Source organism: Pezoporus wallicus, unplaced genomic scaffold (assembly GCF_028554395.1).
Source record: "Pezoporus wallicus isolate ANWC-B61680 ecotype Strahan unplaced genomic scaffold, APGP_CSIRO_Pwel_v1 scaffold_6362, whole genome shotgun sequence".
In the NCBI taxonomy this organism is placed as follows: Eukaryota; Metazoa; Chordata; class Aves; order Psittaciformes; family Psittacidae; genus Pezoporus; species Pezoporus wallicus.
In genome coordinates this window covers 6590474-6616259 of record NW_026637663.1, presented here as the reverse complement: position 1 = coordinate 6616259, position 25786 = coordinate 6590474, and the positions used below count along the sequence as shown (strand labels likewise).

Below are 25786 nucleotides of genomic sequence, written 5' to 3'. Positions count from 1 at the left end.
TAAAGATACACCACAGGGTGAAGAAAAGATAGCCATGGACAGATTGGGGGGGGGGGGGGTGTGTGTGCTCACTGCTTCATGGAGAATTGCAATCTCTTCCTGAAATTCTTTCAGTCTCTCAAGTATGGTACACAGTGATCTCAAGATCTGTGGGATGCAAACGCTTCCTAGTTCAGTGCAGGCAGCAGAAAATTAGTCTCCTGTAGCATGGTCTCCACTGTGTCCATCAGGCTTTTGCTATCAGAGCTGCTTCTACTCCTTCGCATCACTACAGACCATATATACTGGCTTTGCTGCCTGCTGACCTCCTAAGAAGCTGAAGCTGCCTGTCTTGGGAGCTTTAAACACAGGTATTTCTTGGTAGCAAAAGTACCATAGGCTTGGATTTCTGTCACCAACTGTGTTTTCAGGTCCCCTTTAAAGCAAATCCTGAGCCCTTCAAAAGACTTTTTGAGGGGCTGAGTCACACGTTGACAACAGTTCAGTACAAGAAAGCAAATTTTTGCAACTAGATCCCTGTTGGGTCGGTTTCTGGAAAGCAAGGCGAGGAATGCCAGTGCTGTGCCTGACACGAGACATCAGCAAAGAAGGGAAGGGATGGAGTCACAAGCACCACGTTTTGGTGATGGCAATGTTTATACCTGGGAGCGCTCTCCGCACCACATCCTCGCATCATCCCCATTTGCGCACGGCGGCAGCACGGCGGCGGGCTCGGCTCCTATATCCGCAGCATCCTCGGAGCTGGCTCCCGGCCGGGACTGGCACCCTCGCCCGGCGCTGCCTTCTGCCTCTGCAGGGGAGGGTGGGCACCGCGGGCACCCCGGCCCTCCGCGGGGTGGGGTACGGGCGAGGGCTGCCTCCGGGTAGGGGCCGCCCCGCACGGGGGGGAGGGAGCGCACAGGCACTGGCTGCACTCCGCGCGTATCCACCCCGGGAGGTGGCCCGGCACTTCCCTCCCCTCCCTCCCTCTCACCCTCCCCCCCCTCCCTCTCACCCTCCCCCATCCCCACCTCTCCTCCAAAACCGCAGGAGCCGCGGCGGCCTCGCTTCACTCGCTCCGGTGCCGGACGCGGAGTGGGTGGACCTGGCCGCAGGCACGGCCTGGGGCGGGCACAGCCCCGCCGCATCCCCTCCGCCTCGCTGTCATGGCCGGTGTCGCGGCACAGCGTTGACGATGCTGCTGGGCGCCCCGCGGGCGGGCGGCTGGGACCGCGGCCGGGTGGGCGAGAGGCTGCAGGCGGCCCTGGCCGGCCTCCAGGAGCTCCAGGTGCTGCGGGAGAAGCAGCGGGAGCTGGTGCGGGCTGCCCTGGCCATGCCGCAGCGGCCGGCGGCGTGCGGAGCAGACCAGCCCCTGTCCGCACACAGCAAGGAGCACCGATTGGAGGCCACCCTCACCGCTCTGAAGGAGCAGCTGGTAAGAGACGGGACGCCCCGCTGCCCCCGAGGCTCGTTACCTGGCTCGGGCTATCCTGTGGGGCCGCGGTGCTGAGCGCGGGCGGGCGGGCTGTCCCGCACCGAGCTGCCCAACAACCCGGCTCGGGAGATGCCGGCGCTGTTCCGGAGCCGAGAGCAGGCAGGGCGCTGGAGCCCCGGCGTCCTTGCCTCTCCTCCTGCTTCGCCGGGAGGTGAAAGCGGCGGGGCCCGGGGGAGCTTGCTAGGGCGAGTTGCGGCCACCGCGCCTGTCCCCGTCGCAGCCGCTATAACGGTCGCTTGTTTTCCTCAGGGAAAACCTCACCTGAGCTCGTCTTCATCGCCCCGAAATGCGTGGCGTTGGTAGAGGGCTCTGTGCCAGGAGGAGCGCTGGGGAGAAGTTGCTGCTCGGCGTCGCTCATTCATCGGAGCCGAGGAGCCGATGATTAACTTCAGCAATACATGTGTCACGCTTGTGGGCGCTCGGCTCTTTAACTGCAGCAGCTGCTTCAGTAAGGGATCGAAAGACGCACAGAGTGGGACAGATTAAGCGCTCAGCGTTTTGGTACGGGTGTGCGTGCGTACACCTATGTGCTTCTCGCAGCTATGTGCCGGTGAGAGTCAGTCTGTGAGGGAGGGCTTTGTGGGCCAAGAGCACTTTGTTCTTGCCACGGACTGGGTGATCAAAAGAGAAGAAATGAATGCCAGGCCTTGTATTTGAAGTGTCACCCCGACTGCTCACACGGGGGTTTTGCGAAGGAAAAAAACGCATTCTGAATTGTGACTGAAATGAGTTTCGTAGGTGAGACAACAATCAAAGGGTAAAGGGCTTTAATCTCTAGTATGAACAATTACACACTTCGGTTAACTCAGACTTAATTCAGAGCCTTTTCACTCCCTGTACTGGTGCAAGGCTTGGCCATCAGTTACCAATCAAGTGTGAAAACAGTAACGTTATTCACTTCCCTTAGACAGCTTTATCAAGCAGTATCTTGGAATAAAATTGGCTTGAACCTTCAGGGAAACCTAGCCACCACATGTGAAAACACAGCAGTGGGCATATCTTGATTAAAGTAAGAAATGCAGGACAAGTGGACTGCCAACAACTTGATTACCTGTCACTGATAATTTTAACTAATGGCTCTACTGTTATTTTTTTTTTTTTTTTAACTAAATGAAAGAACTGAAGGCATTTATTGCCTGTCTGGGGCCACTGGGTTAACAGAAACACCCAACGACCTCTGACCATAGTGACTGTTCTTTTTTCATGTCAGTTGTTGTGCTTTAATTACTCATTTGTTTGTACATTTTTCAAACATGCAAATATAAAATTAGCTTGTCAGGACTTTACTGGTACCTTATAAGGCTTTCAAGGCACCAGTAGCACCAAAGTAGCCATTAAAATGGAAGAAAAAGATGGCCTTTAATTGCTGCCCTTAGAAACGCAGGACTTGAGCAGATGAGTGTAACAGAGCACATACCACCGGGGTGGGATGGATTTCGCCAGTAGGTGCCAGTGCAGGTATGGGAAAAGTGGCTTCTGGGGGTGGCTGGTAGGGAAGTGTTGATAAAGCATGAGAGGGATGACTCAGACCTACGTTAATCCATGGGCAGGTTCTTCAGAAAAAACACAGTTGTACTTAAAGAAGTGACACAAAGCTCTTCTGATTGACCCATGGCTGATGGAAGCTTTTCAGGCTGGCATACCTGGTACCTTCATTGTTTTTTATCACTGCAATTGCAACCATGTAATTGAGCAGAGGTGCATACCTCAAAGCTGCTAAACAACAAAGTAGACCCAGTTGAAAACAGGCTGTTTCACAGTCCTGTTAGAAGTAGCCCACAGATCCTAGTAACTCAGCTGTCACAGTCTGAAAACTGTTTCTCAGTGGCTCATGAGCAGCATATTGCACTCAAAACCCTTTAAAATTCTGTTCATGATCACAGGAAGTTAAGTTAAAACTAAAACCAACAGAAAATGCAAAGCACAGCATTGTTGAGGGAGTGTTATGTCTTCGTTGTTGTTGTTCTTGGCCGGTGGATGATAAAGTATGTGATTGCTGTTCTATAAGCTTTAAGATTGAGAAACTCATTAACAATGTAAATGTCGCTTTGCCTCGCAGTGTATCTTGATCCAAGCTTCAAGCAGGGCTATAGCCCTGGGCTTTAGCATGGTCACGGTTTAATTCATAAAGTTTGGTCCTTGCAACATAAAATGGGGAAGCTATATCAGCTGGAGCTGGCTTAGGGCATCTCAGCAGTGAAAACAAGGCAGATTAAGGCTCAAGCTGGGCTTCTCCTATAATGGTAAGGTGATAACAGAAGAGCAGGGGTAGCACCCTTAAGGAGCCAAGTGCTACTGGTGGGACTGGGTGGAGCAGAGCCATCAAATACCTTTCCAGAATCCTTGTCTGTTCCTCAACAAGTACCACTGGCAGCCAGCAGCTGGCCTTTCCAGCAGCCTGCTGTAGGCAGCAAGGCTGCAGGCTTTCTGCTGCCTCTGGCAGTCATAGCCTTTTTTGCCCCAGACAGTGGCTCTTTTTGGTGGCCAGGGGCTCTTCTGGCAGCTGCAAGTTATATGGTGCAGGCAGGATCAACTCTCTGTAGCAGAAGAGAAACAGCATTAAGTGATGCCATCTACTGTCAGTGATCCCAAAGGTGCCAAACAATATGACACAGAGGAAATAGAAGGGTGCAAATTCAAACAAATAGAAAGATATCTATGATACTTTCACTGTCAAAGTAAATAGATACCTAAGGCTGCAGCACCCAGTATTTTCTCAGCTGTTTCCTCAGAGAGCAAGTTTATAAAAATCGGATGATTTGAATCTGATTATTTTGTTTTGCAAGCTTTCAGGTGGCTTATGATGTTATAAATACGTGAGAAGGAACACATTAGGCTGAAAAAAGACCAAGCAAATGAACCACTCAGTGCCCTGTACAGATTCGCACACACACCCCCTTTAGGTAGTTTTAAATTGAAGAAAACATCTTTTAAACTTGGGTTTTACTTTTTTTTTTTAATATATTAAACTAATTTAATGTTTGTGTAACTGCAAGAAAGAGGTGCTTCGGAAAGGAATTCACCTTACTCCTCTGAAACTGGCAGCTTTGCACCATCGGTTACAAAAAGACAATAGATTTTAGATGTGCAAAACTAAATAAGTTTAATGCTATCATTTCTCCATTCCAAAATACAATTGGATTAATAAAATTACCAGGTGCTAATCTATGACAAATAAATGTCAGCCCCTCCCTTTAATAGTTGAGAAGAATAGTGGAGTATGAGCAGTGGGTTTTGATGCCTTGATTTGGGGTCCAATTTGACCAAAAAAATAACCCTGCTTTTTAGAGAGTATTTTTCCTTCTGAAAAATGAATGATGATATCCAGGTTTGTGTCCCAAAATTGTAGGCCATTGATAGCACAAGTTGATTTGGAAAGCCTGGTCCTGCATTGTGCAGAAGTCTTCACAGCTGCATTGCCCAAAGCAAACAGATGGTTTCACCTGCAAGGTTTTGTCTCATGTAAAATTCATGTTGTGAATTAAGAAGGAGTGTGTTTAGGGTTTATTGTTCTGGGTGCTGCTTAGCATGGTTATTAGAGCAGTAACAACCTCAAGCAAACACACCGGAAAAGTCATCCTTATCCAAATGGTTTGAGGAATGCCTCTTGTCTTGGAATGCAGAAGGAGTTAACTGAAAGATCAAAGCTACAAAGTCTGCCGGAAACACGAAAACCCAGTGGTGTGAGACATCATAAAAGGGTTAAAAACGATGATGTAAATCATGTGTGTTGCTTAAAATGCTGTGAAAGCGTAGACAGAACCTGAAGGTATAATAAATAATCTTTGAATACCTGAGAGCCTTGTGGCCTCTCTGTCATTAATCAGAAACCACAGACTGAGGGATTGGCTGGCAAAACATTAATCATTAAGCAATTAATTCCAGCCGTGAAAACAAAACTGTGTGATTTCCTGAGTAGGTGGGATTGGAGGAGGCATGGCATGTTTTTGCTTTTTCACTATAATGGAAATAAAGAAGTACTGAGGAGGTCATGCATTCATCATTCAGATGGGATAGAAAATCTCCTTTATTATCCAGTTCTTCACTTCCTTTTTGTTTATATGAAACAGGAAAAGAGAAAATCACCACAGTTTTTCCTAGGAAGCAGTAATGAGCCTCTTGAGCTTAAACCTTTCTATGTGTGTGACACTAACAAAAAGGGCTTTATTTCTTGTGTCTTATATGTTCTTCCAGTTCTCCATAACAGCATGCTAGAATTACTTTTTTATTATTCTTAGCAGCATCACCAGCTGTAACAGTTGTCTTGTGAGATTCAGGACATCTGTCTTTTTCCTCTTTTCCTCAAATTCCAGTTTCTAATCATTTACCGATTACCTCAGGATCTTAGCTTTCCTTGCTTTTAGTGTTTATAGTTATGGAGAAGCCTAAAAATGCAAATACCAAAACCTCAATAATCCAAACACAGGGAAAGCAGAGTGAAAAAATGTGTTCATACTGATTTTGATTTTCTTATGTCATTTGATTTGCAGATACTTTAATTAGTTTAAGGGACCTAGATTATATTTTTTGCGGATTTGGGGTTGGAAATGCTGCTAGAACTGCCACTTGTATTTTTAAACCTGAAACATACACATAAAGAAGAATCTTACTCGTGTTTTTCTTGCCATCACTGAGTGGAAACCTGTCCCCTCAAGGTCGGTGAGCACAACTTTACAACCAACTTCAAGAGACCACCTTTCTGTAAAGTACTGTTGGATGGATAGTGAGGTATGATATAATTAGAAGCTGCCTAAATAGCAACAGAGCCTAGATAATTTGCCAAGTCCCACATGAGAAGTCCATGACAGAAACCAACTGTGGTTCTTTGGCTGATACCTATCGCCTGGCCATCTGCCTTGCCAAGCTGACGGCATAAGTATTGGGAGACCAACTGTGGGAGTTGTTACCTCAGGTCAGCGTGGTCAGTGATCACAGAAGGCAAAGGACCTTGTTGCTGGCTTCTGAAGGATTGCTCACAAGGTTGAGACACCATTTATTTTAAACAAAGTCATTTTCACAGCAGAAGTATTCAGATGCCACCTTCTCCCTGCATAAAATGTGTGGGAATATCCTGCCACGAGACATACAAGGAAAACCTTCAGCAAAATAGATGTCATAGTTTGTGCTTTCAACTATAAAAATATGTCATCAAAGCCAAGGGTTTTACAGAAATGAGTATGCTGCTTTTACTTTGTGTGGCAATAAGATACCTTTACATATAGCGGTTTCCTTTCATCAGGTGGTATCTTGAGTTCATGCAGACATTCCATAACATTATCTCATCCTCTGCACAGAGGCACTGTATGGCAAAATACAGTGAATATACAATAATACGCTAATTAGTGAAAAGATTGCCATCCTCTTTAGAGATGCAGTTCCTGCTGTAGGTATAACAAAAAACCCAGAGGTTAAAATAAGTATATTCAGTATGAAGAGTTTTGAGAACAAGTTCAACTGGACAGAAGACGATATATACTGAGAAACAGAATGTTTTGTACTTGTCCATTATGTCAGTCTCATTACAGAGAGTGAGTTGCAACAGTCCCTAGCTAAGCAAAACATTTAATGAGAGCAGAATCTGTCCAGCACAGATGGCCTGAATTCATGTATTGCCACTGAGATTCTAACTGTGATTATTATTCATTTCCTCCTTCTTCCCTCGACTTGTGAATTAGTCTCGTTTGAGGAGACAGGATGTCGGGTTGAAAAGCCACCTGGATCAGCTAGACCAGCGGATAAGTGAGCTGAAATTGGATGTCAGTAAAACCTCCAGTGAATACTTGGATAGTGACAGCCGGCCCAGCTCAGGTAATGTGTGCTTGGTTGTTTATTCCCAGGGGTGCGGTGCTAGGAGAACTGAAGGGTGTCAACTGCTAAGCAAAACCCAGTGTATTGTTTGGTCAGAAACAGTGCCCCATGACTGAGGTGGAGAATAGTCATCTGGCACAGAGCACACAGAGCTGGTGGGAATTTTCCTGCTAAATTGATTTAGTTGGAAAATACACTCAAACAGTATTATTTCTGGATTATTTTTTTATTTTTATTTTAAAATGGATATTTTAGCCACAAATGGCAGGAGGAGAAGATAGTTTTATGAATTACCTTGTCCAGTGCAGAATGACCATTGGGCAAAGTGGTTTATTAGAAGAGAAGTAGACCAATTAATGTTAATGCTCTGCTTAAATCCAAGAAGGGTCCTGAACCTCATTAAGGCTTTGAAGATTATTATCACTGCAGTGCTCTGGCCAATTGAATGTTTGATCACTTATATAAAAATGAAACAACACTATCAAAAGACACTGGGAAAAGCCACCCCAACAATTTGCTGACTAAAGCTCTCACAGAGTGGGTTTCAGGTTCCTGGTCTGATTCACAGGGTGTGCTGTACTGCAGACTTGTATAACTAGGTTGTCTGTTAAGACTAGTTTCTGTTACCTAGTCTGGAACAATGGGGATACTTAAATAGAATTTTGAAAAGCCTTAAGTCTTCAGTGAGACAAGGAAATGTTTGGGAGGGGGGGTTATTTACAGCGCATTTGCAGCTGGTACTTAAAGTGGGTATAAAAGCACAGGTTTCTGTTGAGTGCTTAAGTTCAGGATTTGTGTGCAAATTGCTTCTGTAATTAATTGGCAATGACTGCAAGACCTGGAGAGGAAAACTGGCCTCTGTTCTCTGCCCTTAGAGGTATCATACACTTGGCAGCTCTGATCACAGACTAGTTTTATTCTACTTTTCCATCCAAGCTGTGCCTGTACGCACCTAGCACAAGTTACAACAACGTAAGACATAATAGTTCTCAAAGACGTTCTCCAGTGAAGAACTGGGCATGATGGTGCTGCACTTCACCCCATCCCACCCTCAGAACTAGGCATGCATGTGCGTGCCAAGCTGGTTCAGGGCCTAAGTAAATATGCAAAAGCCCAATAAAAGGTGTTTGAATTAGAGTATACCTGTGCTATGATCATAAAGTTAGGCCTGTGGCACATAGCAAATGAAGACTTATTTTATTCTCTGCATTTTTCTTCTACAGAGCGTGTTTAGTTACTGCAAATAAGGAATATCTTCCTCTTTATTTTAACTCTGCAGGCTTCTATGACCTGAGTGATGGTGGTTCTTGCTCGCTCTCCAATTCTTGTACCTCTGTGTACAGCGAGTGCATCTCCTCCTCCCACACCAGTCTGTTGCCCAGCTCTCAACACCCTAGAGCAAGGCTCAGTGTGTTTGATTACCGACCCAAGTCTGCAGATGAAACTACTGTGCACACCACCAGCTTCCAGCAGCAGGGAGCTTATGTCAGCGATGGATGTCGGATTACAGCTAGCACAGATGTTTCTGGGACTCCTGCCAGGTCCCGACCAAGACCAGTTTCCACAGGTAATTGACTGCAGAACTGGATACTCATTCAGAAGAGCAGAATCCTGGTTATTACTTTTAGGACCTAATATACCAATGCATAATCAATATATGGCACTCATTTTCAATATAAAAAAGTAAGAATTAATAAAAACCCCAGAGCCAAACCATTTACTGTCCAAATTTAACTTGTCTCCATACTCAGATACTTTTAAACAATAACAAATACAAGGACATACGAATTTAGAAGTGGGAAAAACATTAAGTGCAGGAGATAAAATTGTACTGAATGATGGGATAATTTTATGTTTTTTTTTACTTGCTTGTGAAATCAGAAAGATTGCAGGATTTGAAATACCTTTTAAGAAGGAGCCAGGATGTATGAAAAATATAAGGTGAATTCAGAATTAGAGGTGATGAATTTTACTGAGAAAGATTTTACAGAAATCTAAGGAGAGACACTTACAGACTTAGTGCCTGTTTTCTCAACCTGTTATAAAATGAGTACGATAATACCCATATATACCCTGTCCTGTTTATTCAAATTAATGTGGACTCAAATTACTCTCTTTTTCATTATTATTAAGTTAAGGATAACAGACAGCAAAGGTTAATTGACTATCTAGGAACCAGTCATGATCAATCATGAGTATACATCATACCTTTAGACAAAATGGACAAATGTTCCAAATTTCTTGTTTACCCACCTGTGAAGTGACATCATACTATTTCTTATTTTGGGTCCTTCCATGGCCTCAGAGCAACCTTGTGTTAGTGCAGCTCTGATGGCGACCCAGCCAGATTCGTCATGGTTGCATTATAGACACAAGAAAGTCATGGGGAACATCAATTCAAGTACCATGTCACTCTGGAGTCATTCGCACAGCTTCTTGACCTGAGCTAATTCACCTCTGGCTTTCTTTGAACAGTAGCAAAGACCATCTGTTCTGTACCTAGCTGTGCAGACACACCTGAAACTGTGGTGGTAAATTATAGCATAAAAGCAAAGTCTTCTCAAGACTTCTCAGAGGCTGGGGATGGAGCTGAGTTTAATAATCCATGGCTTCCATGTTCAGATTACAGATTTAGTGTTCTGTCAGAAGCTTTCCTGCCTTGCAACATTTTGCTAAGACTGCGGGGGCTTTGTGTTTTTTTGGATATGGAGGTAGACTAGCAGAAAAAGGGACAGATGATAAGTAGGGTGTGGGAGTGAGGATACAGACCTCCTACAGCTCTCCTTCCTTTTTCCACCACCAACTCCCTTCTTCCTGATTAAAACCTCTTACTTCCTTCAGTGTGAGAAAAGTAAGTAGTGGAGTAGTAGTGGGTATAGTCTTGGAAGAAACAATTCTTGCGAAGTTGAACACATTGCAAGAAGCAAGGCAAGTTGTTAATTCAGAAAAGCATCATTTGGAAAGGGGAAGAAATTCCTCTTTTCCTCTCCATAGCTTGTATCCACAGGTAACTGCAGGTACAAGCCAATTGCATTTTCTTTCAGTGACAAGCAGAAAGCTTGCTGGAATACTGCAAGCACAGCATTCTTTTGACACCTTCCTGGTTTGTTTGCACAAGAGAGTACCACTACACACTGCCAACAATTTCCTAAAGAATTTTCATTATGAACATACGTTGTTTGAGGAATCATCATCATCCTAACCTTTGTTGTAGCAGGTTTGTAAGTGTCTTGGGTAGGACACTGCAGACAATGCCAAAAGTCTTTCAAAAGCTTCCAGTCACAGGACAGAAATAGTCCCTGTAAGTGAAATATAAGGTTGGATTTGATGGTTGGATTTCCTGTTAGCATGAAGCAGCCAGGAAATCCGTTAGCTGAGGATTTGTTGGCACTGAAGTTTGCACTGTTATACAGAAATATCCAACTGCAGATGGTTCCAGTACTCTTGGTACCAGAGGTAATACAGCACCATAATGCTCTAAGAGGTGACTTGACTGGATGGAACAGCCTTGCTTCACACAAGAATACAGCCTGTCTTCTTGGCGCACAGGAGATGCTCCTGCAAGGTGCAGCAGTCAAGGGTAACTTACAGCAACCTTGACAGTACTCCAAAATTTAAGAGATCTGAATTGGTGGATGTAAATGCCATCAGCCTCCCATCTGCCTGAGTCATTATCCTTAGTTTTGTTTTTTTTTTTCCCTGTAAAAGTAAAGGTTCTTTAGTCCATTTTTCTGTGTCCTTAAGGTTGACTTTTAAAAAACCCACACATAGGATTATGGCATTCCAGATTTTCTACCTTTTAATAAAACCTCTGACTATTTATTTCTGGAGTCAAATACTCTAAAAATTACTAACTTGAGAAAAGCATGAGACTCGTAACGTTGTTATCAAATGAAATGAGAGATCCAGTTAGGAGGTTTTGTTGGATTCGGGTTAAAGAAAATCAGAATCACATCACTGTGACCTATGGGACACAGGAGTCTTAGTGTTGGGTTGGGTGCTTCTCTTTACTCATGCTTTACTAAAGCAGAATGCAAAAGAATAAACAACTACAGCTTCCAGCATTTACAAGGTTAAGAAACACTACAATCTATGTCTGCTTAAGTCCTCTTAAAGCAGATGATTGAGTACTATAGATCTTTCCAAGATACATGATATAAAAGGGTTGGAGGAAAAGCTGGAAATCAAATTTAGCCAACTTAAAAAAAAAAAAAATACCTTCAATTCTGCATGCTGGAAATCTCAGGAATTTCTGAGTTACAGTCACATATCCAGAGGAAGTCTTTATCCTATCCTGGAATAAAAACCTCTTTGAACTGTGTTCAAAAACTGTATCTGTTGTGCTGGATAATTTTACATGACATTCAGCTTCAGGCTTTCTGGTTGTTGGATTCACCTTTTATCTCTGCTAAGAAATAAAAATAAGCCCTTATTTTTGTTTAGTTGGTTGAGTTCCTGTTAGTCTGTGACATTCTAAAACATTTATATACGCACAGATTTACTTTCATCCAAGTAGCACAATTTAAATTTGCTGCAAAGGCATGAGTTTTTTTATTGGCATTAAAAGGCATTCTAATCTCCATCATGCTCAGGTGAATAAAAGCCTTGAGGTTATTCAGTGGTCTTGGAGGACTGAAACTATTGTCTTCCTTCATGCTCCTGATTTTAGTAAAAGCTAGCACATCCCTCTGAAACAGCACTTTTAGCATAAGCCAGTTTGAATGTAATTGTCTCTGATGTAATTAGGTTATTTATTTTCATCCACTGTGTAGGTGACTTGGAAAGACTCATTCCAGCAGATGCTAGATTTCAGAAAGAGACAGATCCCAAATCCATGTTGCCTCTCTGCCATGCTGGAGACATGCACTTGCTAAGCGTGGACCCCAAATTCCAGAACGACTTGATCTCCAAGAATGGCATTGATGTGTATCCTTACCCAAGCCCCCTTCATGCAGTGGCTTTACAAAGTCCCCTTTTCTCCCTAGTGGGGACATCCCCAGAAGCAGACCTCCACGCTCTTCCCAGCAAACCCATGCCTAGTGCCACAGGTCCCAGCTTGATTAGGACTAGGCCAACCACTGAGGCCAAGCCAGGGGGTTATATCAATAAATTGCTGCAGCTGACGAGATGCAAAGGGAACAATCGGGCTGATGCCAGTGAGTGGGTTTCAACAAAGAGCCAGCCAGCCACTATGCACCAGAGACTCATTATAACCCCCAGCACCGGTGGAGTGAAAATTAACAGCAGCAGTAGCCAGCTGGAAAAACAAGCGAGTTCTCTGGAAAGTAACAAAGCTGAAGGGAAGCTGCAGAGAGAGGTGCCGGAGGGGGAATGTGCCAAGCAGCAGGAGACCATGCACTGTGTGAATGAAGAACAGCCATCCACTCTGCCTGACACAGGGCCATCAGCTGTGAATAGTTGTTACCCTGCCAAGTCAGCAGCAAGGGGCTCTCCTCTGGCAGAAGCAACGGAGAGCAGCACGGAGCACAGTTCATCCAGCTCGCAGCTGTGCCAGGAGGAGTCCAGCCCCAGCATTTGGAGCACTAAAGCTGTCCCACCCAGAAAGCTGCCCTTCAAAAGGTGTGGCAATGCCAAATCGGCTAATGCCGGAGGTCACGAGCGAGTGGCACGGAGTGAGTTCGTTCATGCACAGTTCGTCCCTGCAGAATCCCACCAGGTCCGGGTCAAGTTTGCCAGCTCCAAAACAAAGGCAGTAAAGATAAAAAGGAGGAACAGTGAAAAGGTACTACGGCCTGGGAAGCAAGCCTTTGGCATGGAGAAGGCGAGAGGGTCCCATGGGGCTGCCAGGATGCCTGCTGAATGGAATCAGCCCCAAAAACCACACGGAGCGAAGAGCCTCGTGCGGAGACCTTCATATTCTGGGGACATGACTGGCAGGTCGTGCTCAGAGTCTAGCCTGTTGCCTGTGCAGGTGAGGCTCCCCACTGTGCCATCCAGGCCAGAGCTCTGCAGAACTTCTGCCAGTGCAGAATTGTATTCCCTTGAAGCAGGTAGCGCAGACACAGCCAGCAAGAAGAAGCAGCGGAAGTGGCAGTCCACAGTGGAGATCTCTGCCAAGGCTCATCTAGCTGGCCTCTCTAGTAGCTTTGGCCTGGGAGCACCAAGGCAGTCAGCAAGGAGAGCTGGTGTCCTGCGCACTGTCAGTATGAGGGCTCGCTCCAAGAGTCAGCGCCATGGAACTTATGCCAAAAGTGAGTCAGACCACTCTGAGTACTCTGCAGAGTGCGCGTCCCTCTTTCACTCCACCATTGCAGAGACCAGCGAAGGGGAGGTCAGTGATTTCACAACTAACCGTTTTGGGGACAGTGAGTCCAGTGAAAGTGACTCGGAAGGCAGCAGTAATAGTAGCAGCCTTACCCTTGACTATGATGAGGGGGATGAAAGTGAGCTGATTTGGCCTGAAGGTTCAGTCAGACAATCAGGGGCTGCCCAAGCCTCTTCCAGGCCTCTTCCCCCAGTGCCCAAAATCTGTCGCATCAAAGCTTCAAAGGCACTAAAGAAGAAGATTAGGAGATTCCAACCTGCCTCCCTGAAGGTCATGACTATGGTTTGAGGGAGAGCAAGCATCTGTTTCTTACAGTGAGACATCCTGCTGGCTCTCATTTGCAAAACAAGAGAACCCACGTGCAGAGAAAAGGACTTGCTTAAATGAGCTGTGAATAACCCCTGAATCAACACAAGGGATCTTGTTTGTTAGTGCTTGGACATAAATGTCACTGTATCTAATTTCCTCTTTTGCCATTTATTCTGTAGATATGGATCTGTGTATATTGTGTGATGCCTTTTTTTTTACTATGCAGAAGGGTCACCATGGTGAAAATGAATGCAACCTCTACCATAAGATTTTACAGGTGAGCTCTTAATGGATTGTTGACTGTATGCACCCGCAGAATCAGTGCCAGACACAAAGGCTTCACAAGAAGAGGGACTCTTCCCAAGTGGATATTTGGTAACATCCCTCTCTCTTGGGAGGAATTCTTTGCAGTCTGAATTCTGCATTACCCATCCAGCTGTCACTGTGCTCTTATGGAAGAGCTCTCAGTATTCTCCATAGTTTTATTTTCTTTCACATCAACCATTCCATACCTTTTCCCAGGCATCAGCAGGATAAGTCTGTTCTTCTGTAAAAACTTACTACAAGAAGGCAAATGCCTTTGTGAATGAGAACAAGACTTCAGTTTGTTTCTTACGTTCAAAACTGAGGGTATATGGTTGGTTTCTTTTTTTAACTCTTTATGATGTTCCATGTTACTGTTCATTTGTTGAATGGGTGAAAGAACACGAGGGCTCAGTGCCACAATGTGTCAATAGCTGGGACTGAGATTACAGCTTTGCCCCTGAAATTTCAAACTCAATAAATACTATTTAATGTACTTCTGAAAATTGTGTTTGTCTGACTTGATGTCTAAAGAAAATTATTCTGAATTCTAATGTCATATCAAGAATGCAGAGGATCTTTCTTTGGTGAAAACAGACCTCTTTTCATGATCACTGTGAAGAGGGGTTCTTTCTTATTTTAAGGAGGGTTGCTATGGCTTGGTCAGAACCAGGGTCCTTCCAGCCTTTACCTCAGGAAACCTACTTCATCACCTGCTTCTAAGTGCGTGAATTTAAAATCAGTACTTGTATTGAGGGTGGGGTGGTGTTTAACTGACTCACTTAAATTGATGCAATTTTGTCACAGACACTTATTTTAAAACGTATACTTATGTATACATAATGTGTTTTGAATGCATTTGAGAACACCTATGTGAAGCTTTGAACTGGTTTCTCAACTGATGAAGTGATTTTTTTGTGTTCAGACAAACACTCTGGATTCTTTCCTCTAAGCACAGTAATCTGGAAGCTGAGCTGAAGTTCACCCTGTGTTTACCAAAGAGCAGGTATTATCCTTCTACCCTGTTTCAGCGCCCAATCTGAATACATTCCTGGCCTAGGAGATGTAGGCATTACCTCATTCAGCCAAGTGTGTTGGGTCTGAAACAAAAGGCAAGTGCTTTGCAGAAACTGGGTAAAAGAGTGCTTGTTTACTCCAAGGATTCATTAGCAAACAGAAGTATTGAAAGTCTAAACTTTTACCCAGCGCCTTCTACTCCTCGGAAGCTATGTTATGTTTTTAAATCACTCGGTTTTCAAATCCTTTTTGGAAAATAAGGTAAAAGTTAACATAAAGTCATTTAATTCAAATATTTGATCTAGTGCATAACACCATCATTACTGCAACTAGGAAAATAGTACATATTAGACAGTAGAATATGTTCAAACTTTTTTCATGGTTCCTAGAGGATTGAGCATAATCACTCCAGTAGGATTAATTTCACAGGTCCAGTGGTGGTTTCTTGTTCAGCATGTCTAGCAACAGAACAAACAAAACGGTGATTTATGCCTTGTTAACTTTCTACACGACAAAAGGATTCTTTTTCCCATTAACACAAAAGGCTTCATTAGGGGGAGTGTGTCAAAAGTTACATATGAACCTTTAATCTGTGGATTTTCTGTACTGGGGAGGGGTTTATTGGTTAGAAAGGAATTTTAAGAGTGTTTGTTTCCTCAGAGAGGAAATTGTTCCTAACTAGAAAACTGCTTTGGGTAGGAGCATTCTGAAACCTGGTAAAAACTACCACCCAGTAGCTCCCTGCATTTTTATCAAAGCAAGCTCTTAACAGTAAGTTTGTGGTCCCACAACTCAGTAAATCCCGCTTTAGGGCTGTTAATGCTCTGTCAGAAATGTTGCCAGACATGATGACAGTGCTGATCCAAAATGAACTCATGCTGCCAATTCAAATAAAGAAAAATGATGGCTTCATTTTGTACCAACAGGTTTTATGCCAGATGAGGTATCACTACCTCTACTGCTCACACTTTGTGCCAGGTCAGGTAACGTCTCTCCTCCCAGAGCCGGTATAAAGCCAACACAAAAGCATAAAGCTGGCACAAATGTCATCATCCTATGCCTCGGTTGATTTGATAGATATATGATTATGTGCCCACACTTGATCCAGGGGAAACCTGTGATGCTGGAGAGCCTCAGCAATGCAGAGAACCTACTGCCAAGTGTCGGAGTATCACCATATGCAGTGATGCTACTGAGGTCTGACTTTTTGGGGAGGGCAGACTGGGTGGTGCCACCCCTTCTTATTCCGGTATATTAGACTTTCTCCCTAGCACTGCCCTCTGGAAATGCTCTTCTGCTGAAGCAAAAACTGCACTGGGACCAAAGCACTGAAGAAGACAGTGCAAAGCAGAGCAGGAGGCTCAGGTGGCCAATAGTCCATCAGTATTGTCACCAAAAATATGATTGCAATTCATTGCACTGGTAAAAATCAGTGCATTTTGTTGGCATTACAACTGAGAATTTTGATAACAATTGGCTATGAGTGTGACACTTGTCAGTGGTCTGACCATCACAGACTAAGGGCTAGCTCTGCAAACAGCACTCAGGAATACCTGCCTCTTAAGCAAACAGATCATAAACATATTTTAAATCAACAAATACCAGTAAATACTGTAATACACTATTAAATGTAAATGCTACACATTGTAAAAACAGCCTTCAGCTCCATATGAAGCCTTGCTGTGAAAATAAGGGGTGCCCAGCTTTGCTCACGGTTGTAGCATTGCGAAATAGAAATATTCATTGTCTGTTTCCCCTCCAGAAGGAATCCACAAGGTCTTTTTTACCTTGCAATGTCTTGTACTATAAAGGCCTAAAAGAATGAGAAAAATGTCAACTGGTGATACAATTAGAAGTCTAGCACCAAGCCTAATACACTTTAGGAGTGAGAAGTTCAACACTTTCACTGTGACTTGATTAGCAAGTGTATAGGTCTGACCGCTATTTCAGAGCAGCTTTAGGCAGTGTCTCTGTTACAGGAGCTAACATCTGTCATCATTCCTCCAAACTCTTGTGAATCAAAATCATCCACAGCTGAAATCTGTGCACCAGATCAGCAGTTTCCTTTGTCAAAGGCAGACATTTACATGTTGGCGTAGAAGCAAATTGCTCCTAAACCACAACGGAAAGGAAAGAAAGGGAAAAAAAAAAAAAAACAAGAAGAGAGAATAGCAAGGAATTAAGGAAGCTTTAAAAGCAATTTGCAGAACAGATCATAATTATGATTTTAAAATTCATAACATTAATCCTTTTATTGCTTTAATATTTTGGAACTGGATAATTACCAGCCTTGCTGGCCTTGACACAATCTTAGTTTATCAAGTCCGCATCCAGTACTCAAACCATGGGACAGAGAGCTAATGTTTTGTTGGAGTCACCATCCCTCAGAGCAGACCTTCATTTGAAGTGACTTCTGGCCAGGCAGGGCACTGGTCAAAAAAAAAAGCAGCTATGGATGATTCTCATGGTGGTGAGTTTGAGTCCAATGGACATTGTAAGCTGTGCTGGCATCTGTTTTGTGTTTGCTTACCCATTCTGATCCAAAGCTCTGAAGGGGTGAGAGCTGAAGGCAAGAGGTGCAGCTGAAAGGCAGGTGACAGCGGCATTTTTTGGGAAGCAAGTCACTGCCTGCAGGACAAGGCAAGCTGAGCATGGCCCCAGAGGGCCCCAACAGCCTTGGTCCCTTCTTTATCGCTCCTAGGATTCTAACTCGGGCCCTCTACTGCTCATGTGGCAGTGTTGAGATTTGGATGCTGCACTTGAGATAATCACAGGCTATCTACACCCAAAGCCGCAGACCAATCAGTCCTGAGCTACAAGGGCAGGGAGCACCCCAGCTCAGAGCATTCAATAAACCCCAGTTAGGTAAGAGTTGTTCAAAGGAACTGTGCAGCAAATCAAGGCATCTGTGACTGCTGCCCCAGACGCAGTGCAAGGCAACAGCGTGCCAGGGAAGTATTGCCAAATTGCAACCCTGAAGCAATAGCAGCAACTTTCATGTCCAAGCCCCTTTTGAGCCCTCCTCAACCATCCAGAGACTGAAGGGGTCACCCCAGTTATCCTCAGTGGAAGAGAGTAGCTCATCTTTTAACTACAGCAGCCCCTTTGCCCTCCACACCTCAGCAAATCCTTCGGCTCCCTCAGGGAGGTGCAGCACCTATTTCTTCCTAACTATGAACTTAACACTCCTTGCTGAATGTGGTCCCCAGGAAGCTGCCATGAGATGAAGAGCAAAGGAAGGAATAAACATTAATCCGGAAAACAAGGAGTCCTATGTCTGAAACTTGCCTGTGAGGAACACAAACATACAATAATACAAATACAGCACCTAGGCAGTCTCCCATATCTCCCATATAGATGTGAAGGAGACATGGGATTCTACCATTAGCTGCTACTCTGTACAGACAGCTACTGTGATACTGTGATACAGGTGAAGAGTGATCAACAGGAAAATGCTCAGCTAATGGCTGTTTTTTGATGTTTGTACTTAGCTTTAAAACCATCACAGTATGTCCAATTCTATCGCAATGCAGAATGTCAGCAGAATAACAGCTGAAATGAGCTTAAATCCAACCACCATCAGTTCTATTAATTCCATGTGTTACCATTATAATGAAGCTGGGAGATTATTATTAGCTAATACTGTTTTTTTTTTCAAACATTCCAGTGGTTTTCCTTTCTTTTCCAGGATCAGCATTTGTAACTAAAGATCAGTGCATCAAATTCACCCATGCCATAATTCCTGGGAATTCACTGGAGCTACCCCACAGATTCATTTATCCCTTCATGCTGTTCTCAAGATGTCAGGAAGTGGGATGATTGGCATGACAGATGGAAAATAAGGAGGATTTCAGAACTCACTTTCATTCTTGATTGCACTGCAGGAAGTGGAAGTTACTGTGTTTATGACTGGTTTGCCTGGGGAGAATCCTGCTGCTGTGTCACATCTGTGTTAGTGGAAGAGCAGGGGAGATGGTTAGGGCTGTGCATGGTGATGGCATTTCATGTTTATTCTGGCTTTCAAAAGATGAAAGTATCAGCAGTCTGGTTATCCTGTAAAGCTACAAACCAAGAGAGGAGAAAGCCCAGAGATCAAATTGACCAAGCAGGGTTGTCTAGGCAGGCTTACAAACACCAAATGAAGAATCTCAGTTTCAGCAGACTTGAGCAGATGGATGTACTGAAAAGCTCTGTGAAATCACTCTGGGTTCCCAGTCTTCATCATCCAAGATAGAGACAACAGGCTAACAAGTTGCTCTGAAAAATGTGCAAACTTTCACTCCTATATGCAATATTTTCTGTCCATTCCTAGTGTCCCAAAAATGAGTCTAAAAGCCAAAGGTTCGAATTTACTCAATGCATTATTACTATTAAGAATCTAGCAAACTCTTCTACAACTTCCAGACGGAATGATACAGATACATTGACTCTTGAGACATCAGGAAGTATCTTTCAGTGGTAATCTTGAACCCACATGACAAGTTGTAGCATTATCAAGAGTTTTACTATTTAACATATAGAAGTTCAAGACTGTCTGGATCACTGCAATGCTAAAACACAAATGAAAACTTAAATCTACTAAGATTATTGGCTTATTCACTAATGAAAGCGAAGAAGTTCAATGAGGAAAACAGTCTTTGACCCCTATCTGGGTGTACAGAATTTGTTAGAAAATGCCAGTAGTATGGCTTTTTATGATTTTTTTATTATTATTTTAATTTTCTACTTGACCTTCCCTAAAGAATAAAATCAAAGGAATAAAAGCAGAAGTTCATTTTCATCCTCTCCATTAGGCGGGTCATCTGACTTGAGCCTCCCTTGATGCACTTGGACATGCAAAAGGGCAACAACAGAGACAGCTGCAATCAGGGTGGAAATTGTTTATATCTTTAACATGCAGTGTAGAAACCATTTTTCAACCTATTCAATGGGAAGGAAGTGGAAGAAATTAAGGGCAGGGCATACCCAAAGTCTCCTATGCTGAGATCATTGAAATGAAATAGATTCCTTATATAAGATGAAATGTATGGCAAAGAAAGGGCTATGTGGACAGAAATTATTTGCAAAGGGAAGGAGATTTTCCTGATTATAAGCTACATGTGCTTGCTGTGTTGCTCACCATCCTTCTATGCCTAACCAAATCAATATTTGTCTCCCCAATATTGATATTTCACTGTAGCATTAGTGAAAGAACAGAGTGCTTATTGCCTGCACTGTGGCCTCTGATTGCTGAGAATTTCACCTTGGCATTGAACTCTCCATACTCTGTAAGGACTGAGGGCTATGAAGTTATTTCTTGGAATGTAAAATTGCCCCACATTGTCATCGCATTAAACGTATATACAGATATTTGGGAAGAGTCAGTACAGTGAACCGGTGAATGTCATTATATCCACAGACATTGCTTTGGAGCAAAGTAGAAAGGGTTTTGGACTACATTGCAACTTGTCACTGACTAATTTCTGAGGGAAATAGGTCTCAGTACTGGAGAGATACTGAGAACGAGGTGCTGGTGATTAAAATTAGTACTGTGAACATTTCTCTTATTTTGCTTTAACCGCATCTACTGAAGCTAACGAGTTTGGGGATGGTTCTATCAAATCTGACTTTGGAGTGGGTTGAATTTCTTGAAAATAATTCTGTGATGTAAACCAAGATGTTCCGGGAAGCTTCATATGTACTTACCTGATTTGCACCTGAATTCTGACTCATCCGAAAAGTAGTCATAACTCTCTATTAGAAAATTCTCCCTTTCCCCAAAAAGTAGACATATGTTACATATGTACAAAGTGCCTCTAATAAAATGAGCATGATTGTCAGAATGGCTTTTCTAGCTCTTCATGCTGCATTTAGATTCTGTGGTTTTGATTATGTTTGCATCCTGGGTCTCCTTTGTTGTCACTGGGGCACAGGAATTGATATAATACTTGTATGCCTAAAACCACAGCTTTATAACCAGTATTTATAGAGTGCAGACTGTTTCTAGGAGGTCAGAGAAAGGTAACTATGAATAGAAAGCCTAATGCCAGCAGGCTTAACTACACTGTACCACAGTATGGACTTTCATTTCAAATTTTTAGGAGCTCACAAATCAAAAAAAAAAAAAAAGAAAAGGCTGAAAAAAGACATATTGTCTTCTAGGTACCCGAGATGAAGAGAACTTCAGAACAAGGAATCCATAAAGCCAGAAACAGGAAAAAATCCAGGAGAGCTGAAATGAGAAAAAAGCAATTTCACAGTCTGATAATAAGTTACTGCAAATCAAGGGGAAAAGCTCTCCACAGATGGTGTTAAATGAGTACAGAGGACTGAAACAGGCTGCAAGGTAGGCAGGGAGAGTGATAAAAAGCAACACTTTAAAGCTCTGTTATTATAGGAGGGTTAATAATTTCCTAGCAGTGTGGTTAGTATACAATCACAGCGGCCTCCCACATTAGGTAATATCAGTGTGGTTGTCAGGGAGGTGTGTGTGCCACAGAAACACTCCGTGGTTAGCAGTCAAGTATCCCACATGAGTTTGCTTCAACCACAGGTGAAGGCTCCCTCACAAGCCCAGTCTGTGGTGCCAGCTACCTGGGGGTCACCTTAGTGCCCGGCTGCTCCTGCACCCTAACCCTTCTACTCAGCCTCTGTCACTTCCCTAGCTGCTATGTCCCATGTTTGTAGCTGGAAACCTTTCTCCAGAGGAATTCCTCTTTTGCTCAGAAGACTCATACAGCTATAAAGATTAACCTCAGAGGACTTTTAACAAGAAAATATTTGGCCATCTCTCCACAACCATCCTGCAGAAATATACTCCTCATGGCTCCTGTCAAGTCATACATCTGTGGGATATGTAATTTGGGGACACTGGAGGTTAGCTACCATAGGTAGTGAGGGAAGCTACTACAGAGAAAGATGCAGCCTGGTCTAGAAATCAAAACTTCCTCAGCCTATCTTCATACAGGAGGTGCTCCAGTCCCCTGATCATCCTTGTGGCCCTCCTCTGGACTTGTTCCAACAGTTCCATGTCCTTTTTATGTTGAAGACACCAGAACTGCACACAATACTCCAAGCGAGGTCTCACAAGAGCAGCGCAGAGGGGCAGGATCACCTCCTTCGACCTGCTGGTCACGCTCCTTTTGATGCAGCCCAGGATACGGTTGGCTTTCTGGGCTGCAAGCGCACACTGAAGCCGGCTCATGTTCATTTTCTCATCAACCAACACCCCCAAGTCCTTCTCCACAGGGCTGCTCTGAATCTCTTCTCTGCCCAACCTGCAGCTGTGCCTGGGATTGCTCCAACCCAGGTGTAGGACCTTGCACTTGGCATGGTTAAACTTCATGAGGTTGGCATCAGCCCAGCCCACAAGCGTGTCAAGGTCCCTCTGGATGGCATTCCTTCCCTCCAGCGTACCAACCCAACCACACAACTTGGTGTCATCGGCAAACTTGCTGAGGGCGCACTCAATCCCACTGTCCATGTCAGCAACAAAGATGTTGAACAAGATTGGTCCCAACACCATTCCTTGAGGGACACCACTCATTACTGGTCTCCAGCTGGACACTGAGCCATTGACCACAACTCTTTGCATGCAGCCACCCATCATCATCGATAATTAGACACTGTAACCACAGAGCTAATTTCTCCCATTTTCCCCTTTACACAATTCTTTACTTGGCTTTTCCAAGATTGCCACCCCAGCCTGCAGAGGTAAGTATATGCCCTGTGGAAGCCGGGATCCACAGCTTTTGGTGTCCGTCTCTCTTAGCATGAGCTAAGAAGGAGAGACATGAACTGCAGTTTCTTTTATCACAGCAAACTTTGCTTCATGAGCTGCCTCTCTTTAAATCTGAAGTTACACTGCCTGATTGTCTGATGAAAAATACTAGTCTTTGCATATTGCAAGACCAATTTCAGCACAAATCGCTCTTAATAAAATTGTGGTTTATAACAAAACTCAGTGTAATAATGTGGTTTGCAACAAGGGGCCAATGTTTTTATTTCCCTATGGATTAAGTTCACTTCAGCTTCCCATGTATAAGAAGGCCAAGTCTGTCTCCAGACTATAAAGACTATACTATATATACTGTATATACTGTGTATGCTATAAGTAGACAGACTTATAAAAGACTATAACGAAGACAGCTAGGATAATTATTGTCTTTACTAGACACATATTGCTAAGAGAAATCCACAGCATGAAAACAATAAAGTATCTCTTGTAATATATAATACAGTCATTGTGTGTTGGGTCTGCTTGGCTGGCTGCACAATGGTATGTCAGTTTTAATCGCTCTCATTTACTCAAACACCAGCAGGAAAAGCATCTTGTTCCCGTAAAGCTAAAGGTCTTTCTCTGGGATACAAAGCCTCCTGTCTGTGGTTTATTTGGCTTCCTGTATTAACAGACATTCTGTTCTTCCTTTAATAAAAAACTCTGGGTAATGATTGTGGTTTGTTTTGAATATTTATCAGAAAAAAATACAGAATCATGTTTAAAGAAGCAAACAGGTAATTAAATCCTTCCCAAAATAAACCTGATTCTTAAAGAAACTCAGAGCCAAAATTAGCTCTGTGTTTTAAATTCGTGTCTAACACTTCAATAAGCATTTGTGAGTTCAAGACAGATTAAACCAAATCTCTAGAATACAATGCTTTTTCTAATTAAACATTAGGAAGAAGATTATAAAGTGAAGTTGTGTTTTGCCAGGAATTTGTTTTCAATTGAAATTATTCCATTATTTCATTAAAAGCCCTTTCCTACTATAAAAGTAACACTTTCCATGCTGTCATTATAAAAAAAAAAAATAAATCCTTCTCTATCATCTCATCTGTACTCTGTTGTTCGTAATGTGCAGGAGGTCAAACTAAATCCCCCTGTAATACTTTAGAGCTTTAGACTGTATTAACTTTTATACTGGTTCCTATACTGTATTTCTGTTTTAAGGGCAGAGTGACCCCTTAGATGACAAAGCAATTGCAAAATTTCCCAGCAAGCTAGGGGAAAAAAAATCTCTTTCAACGCCTTAAAGGCAAATATCAGTGGGTTTCGGATGGAATTTGTTACGTTTATCTTAAGGCATCTAAAATTTAGGAATCTGGGCTAAACCAGTCTCCCCTGGCACCTTGTATGGCCAGTGGAGAGTGAGTGACACCACTGCCAGAAGGGAAATTATCTCATTCCAAACAAGGTCTCCCAGATAGGTGGGCTGAATCATTTTCGGGAAGTACTGACTCTAAGGAGCCAAAATGTCTCAGTTCAGCAATACCTGACTTTTGAGTATGTAACATCAGATTAGACACTTTTGATTTCTGAGGGTGTGGGTAACTGCTCTTGATTGTATTATACAGCTGTCAGTGAGATATCTAAGGAATTGTTAGAAGAAATGGAAGGGGATTAATACATTTTGTGTGTTTTATAAAGGAGTTATTTTAGACAGTACTGCCAACGCTGGCAATAGGTTTCAGGGTAGGCACGGCACATTAACATACATATGATACAAGTAAAGGCAAGCAACAGCACATGCACAGGAGAGAGCTGTGATGTTGTTGTAAATTACATTCAAACCTTGGATTAATCTAAAAATAAAGAAATAAAACAGGACCCTATCAATCAAAAATTGTTACATTAAAAATCCCTTAGACCTGTGCTTTTTCTTTTTCTGCAGAGATGATGATTCTTTTTTCAGTCCCGAGGACACCAAAGCTCGAACAGACTTGCAAAAGGTCAGCAATATCTAATAATGTCTGGAAAGTTGCAGCATCTACCTTTTTAAAAATTAGCATGTAATGCTGTGTCTCTGTTTGGAGCTTTAGTTGTTTTTCCCTGTTCAATAATATGTTTAAGAAGCAATGAGGCCAGATTACCATTCCTATGCACTTCGTATAGTCACTTAAATCAAATCAAACGGAATTTACACAGATTTGGTTTTTACAGGGTTTGAAAAGCTCAGCTGATTTTTAAAATGGCTATTTTTCATATGGCTTCACATTGTTCTAAAGGCAAAAGAATTAAAACTTCCATTCTTTCCATAGACAATAAATAAATAGGTTAAAACAGTGACTTCCTGTCTGAAAAACAGTTAAATGACAAAAAAAAAAACTTTAATTCAGAGTAAAAAAGAAAAAAAAAAAAAAACAACCAAAAACCTGAAACAAGAACAAAAGAAATTCTCCATCTCTGTCAAGGCTGCCCAAAACCAAAATCCAAGGTATGACCAAAGCTTTCTCCCTACTTGTATAAAACTGTTCAGTGGAAATAGAGTACGTCTTTGATAGCCTGGATGCCCGCTAGCTCTAGACATACTCTGTTAGCAGAAAAAGTGCTTGTTTCACAGGGACATCTCCACAACTACGACTATCCTGATTCCTCATATTTCTGACCCGCTTTAATAGAGTTTGCAGTATTCCAAATTACTAGATGCAGGATAAGAAAGAATCAAGCCCTCAAACGTCTGTAGATTTACATTGCACAATTTCATGTAACAAACCCAGAACTCCTATCACAAATATCCCTGTGAAAAAGGGACTATACAGTATTGCATCTCATTTCATTTGCTGATACTAAATGAATAAGTAAATAAATGACTTCAGCTCAGGCATGCACA

At 43.0% G+C, this 25786-nt stretch overlaps 1 protein-coding gene across 1 annotated transcript; it reads left to right on the top strand.

Annotated features, from left to right (window-relative positions):
- Positions 1-1004: 1004 nt before the first annotated feature.
- On the top strand, positions 1005-14686 carry DACT2 (dishevelled binding antagonist of beta catenin 2). Its single transcript, XM_057406962.1, has 4 exons — positions 1005-1414; positions 7150-7282; positions 8562-8849; positions 12055-14686. The coding sequence occupies exons 1-4, from the start codon at positions 1175-1177 to the stop codon at positions 13854-13856; spliced, it is 2463 nt and encodes an 820-aa protein (XP_057262945.1). The 5' UTR covers positions 1005-1174; the 3' UTR covers positions 13857-14686.
- The last annotated feature ends 11100 nt before the right edge of the window (positions 14687-25786 follow it).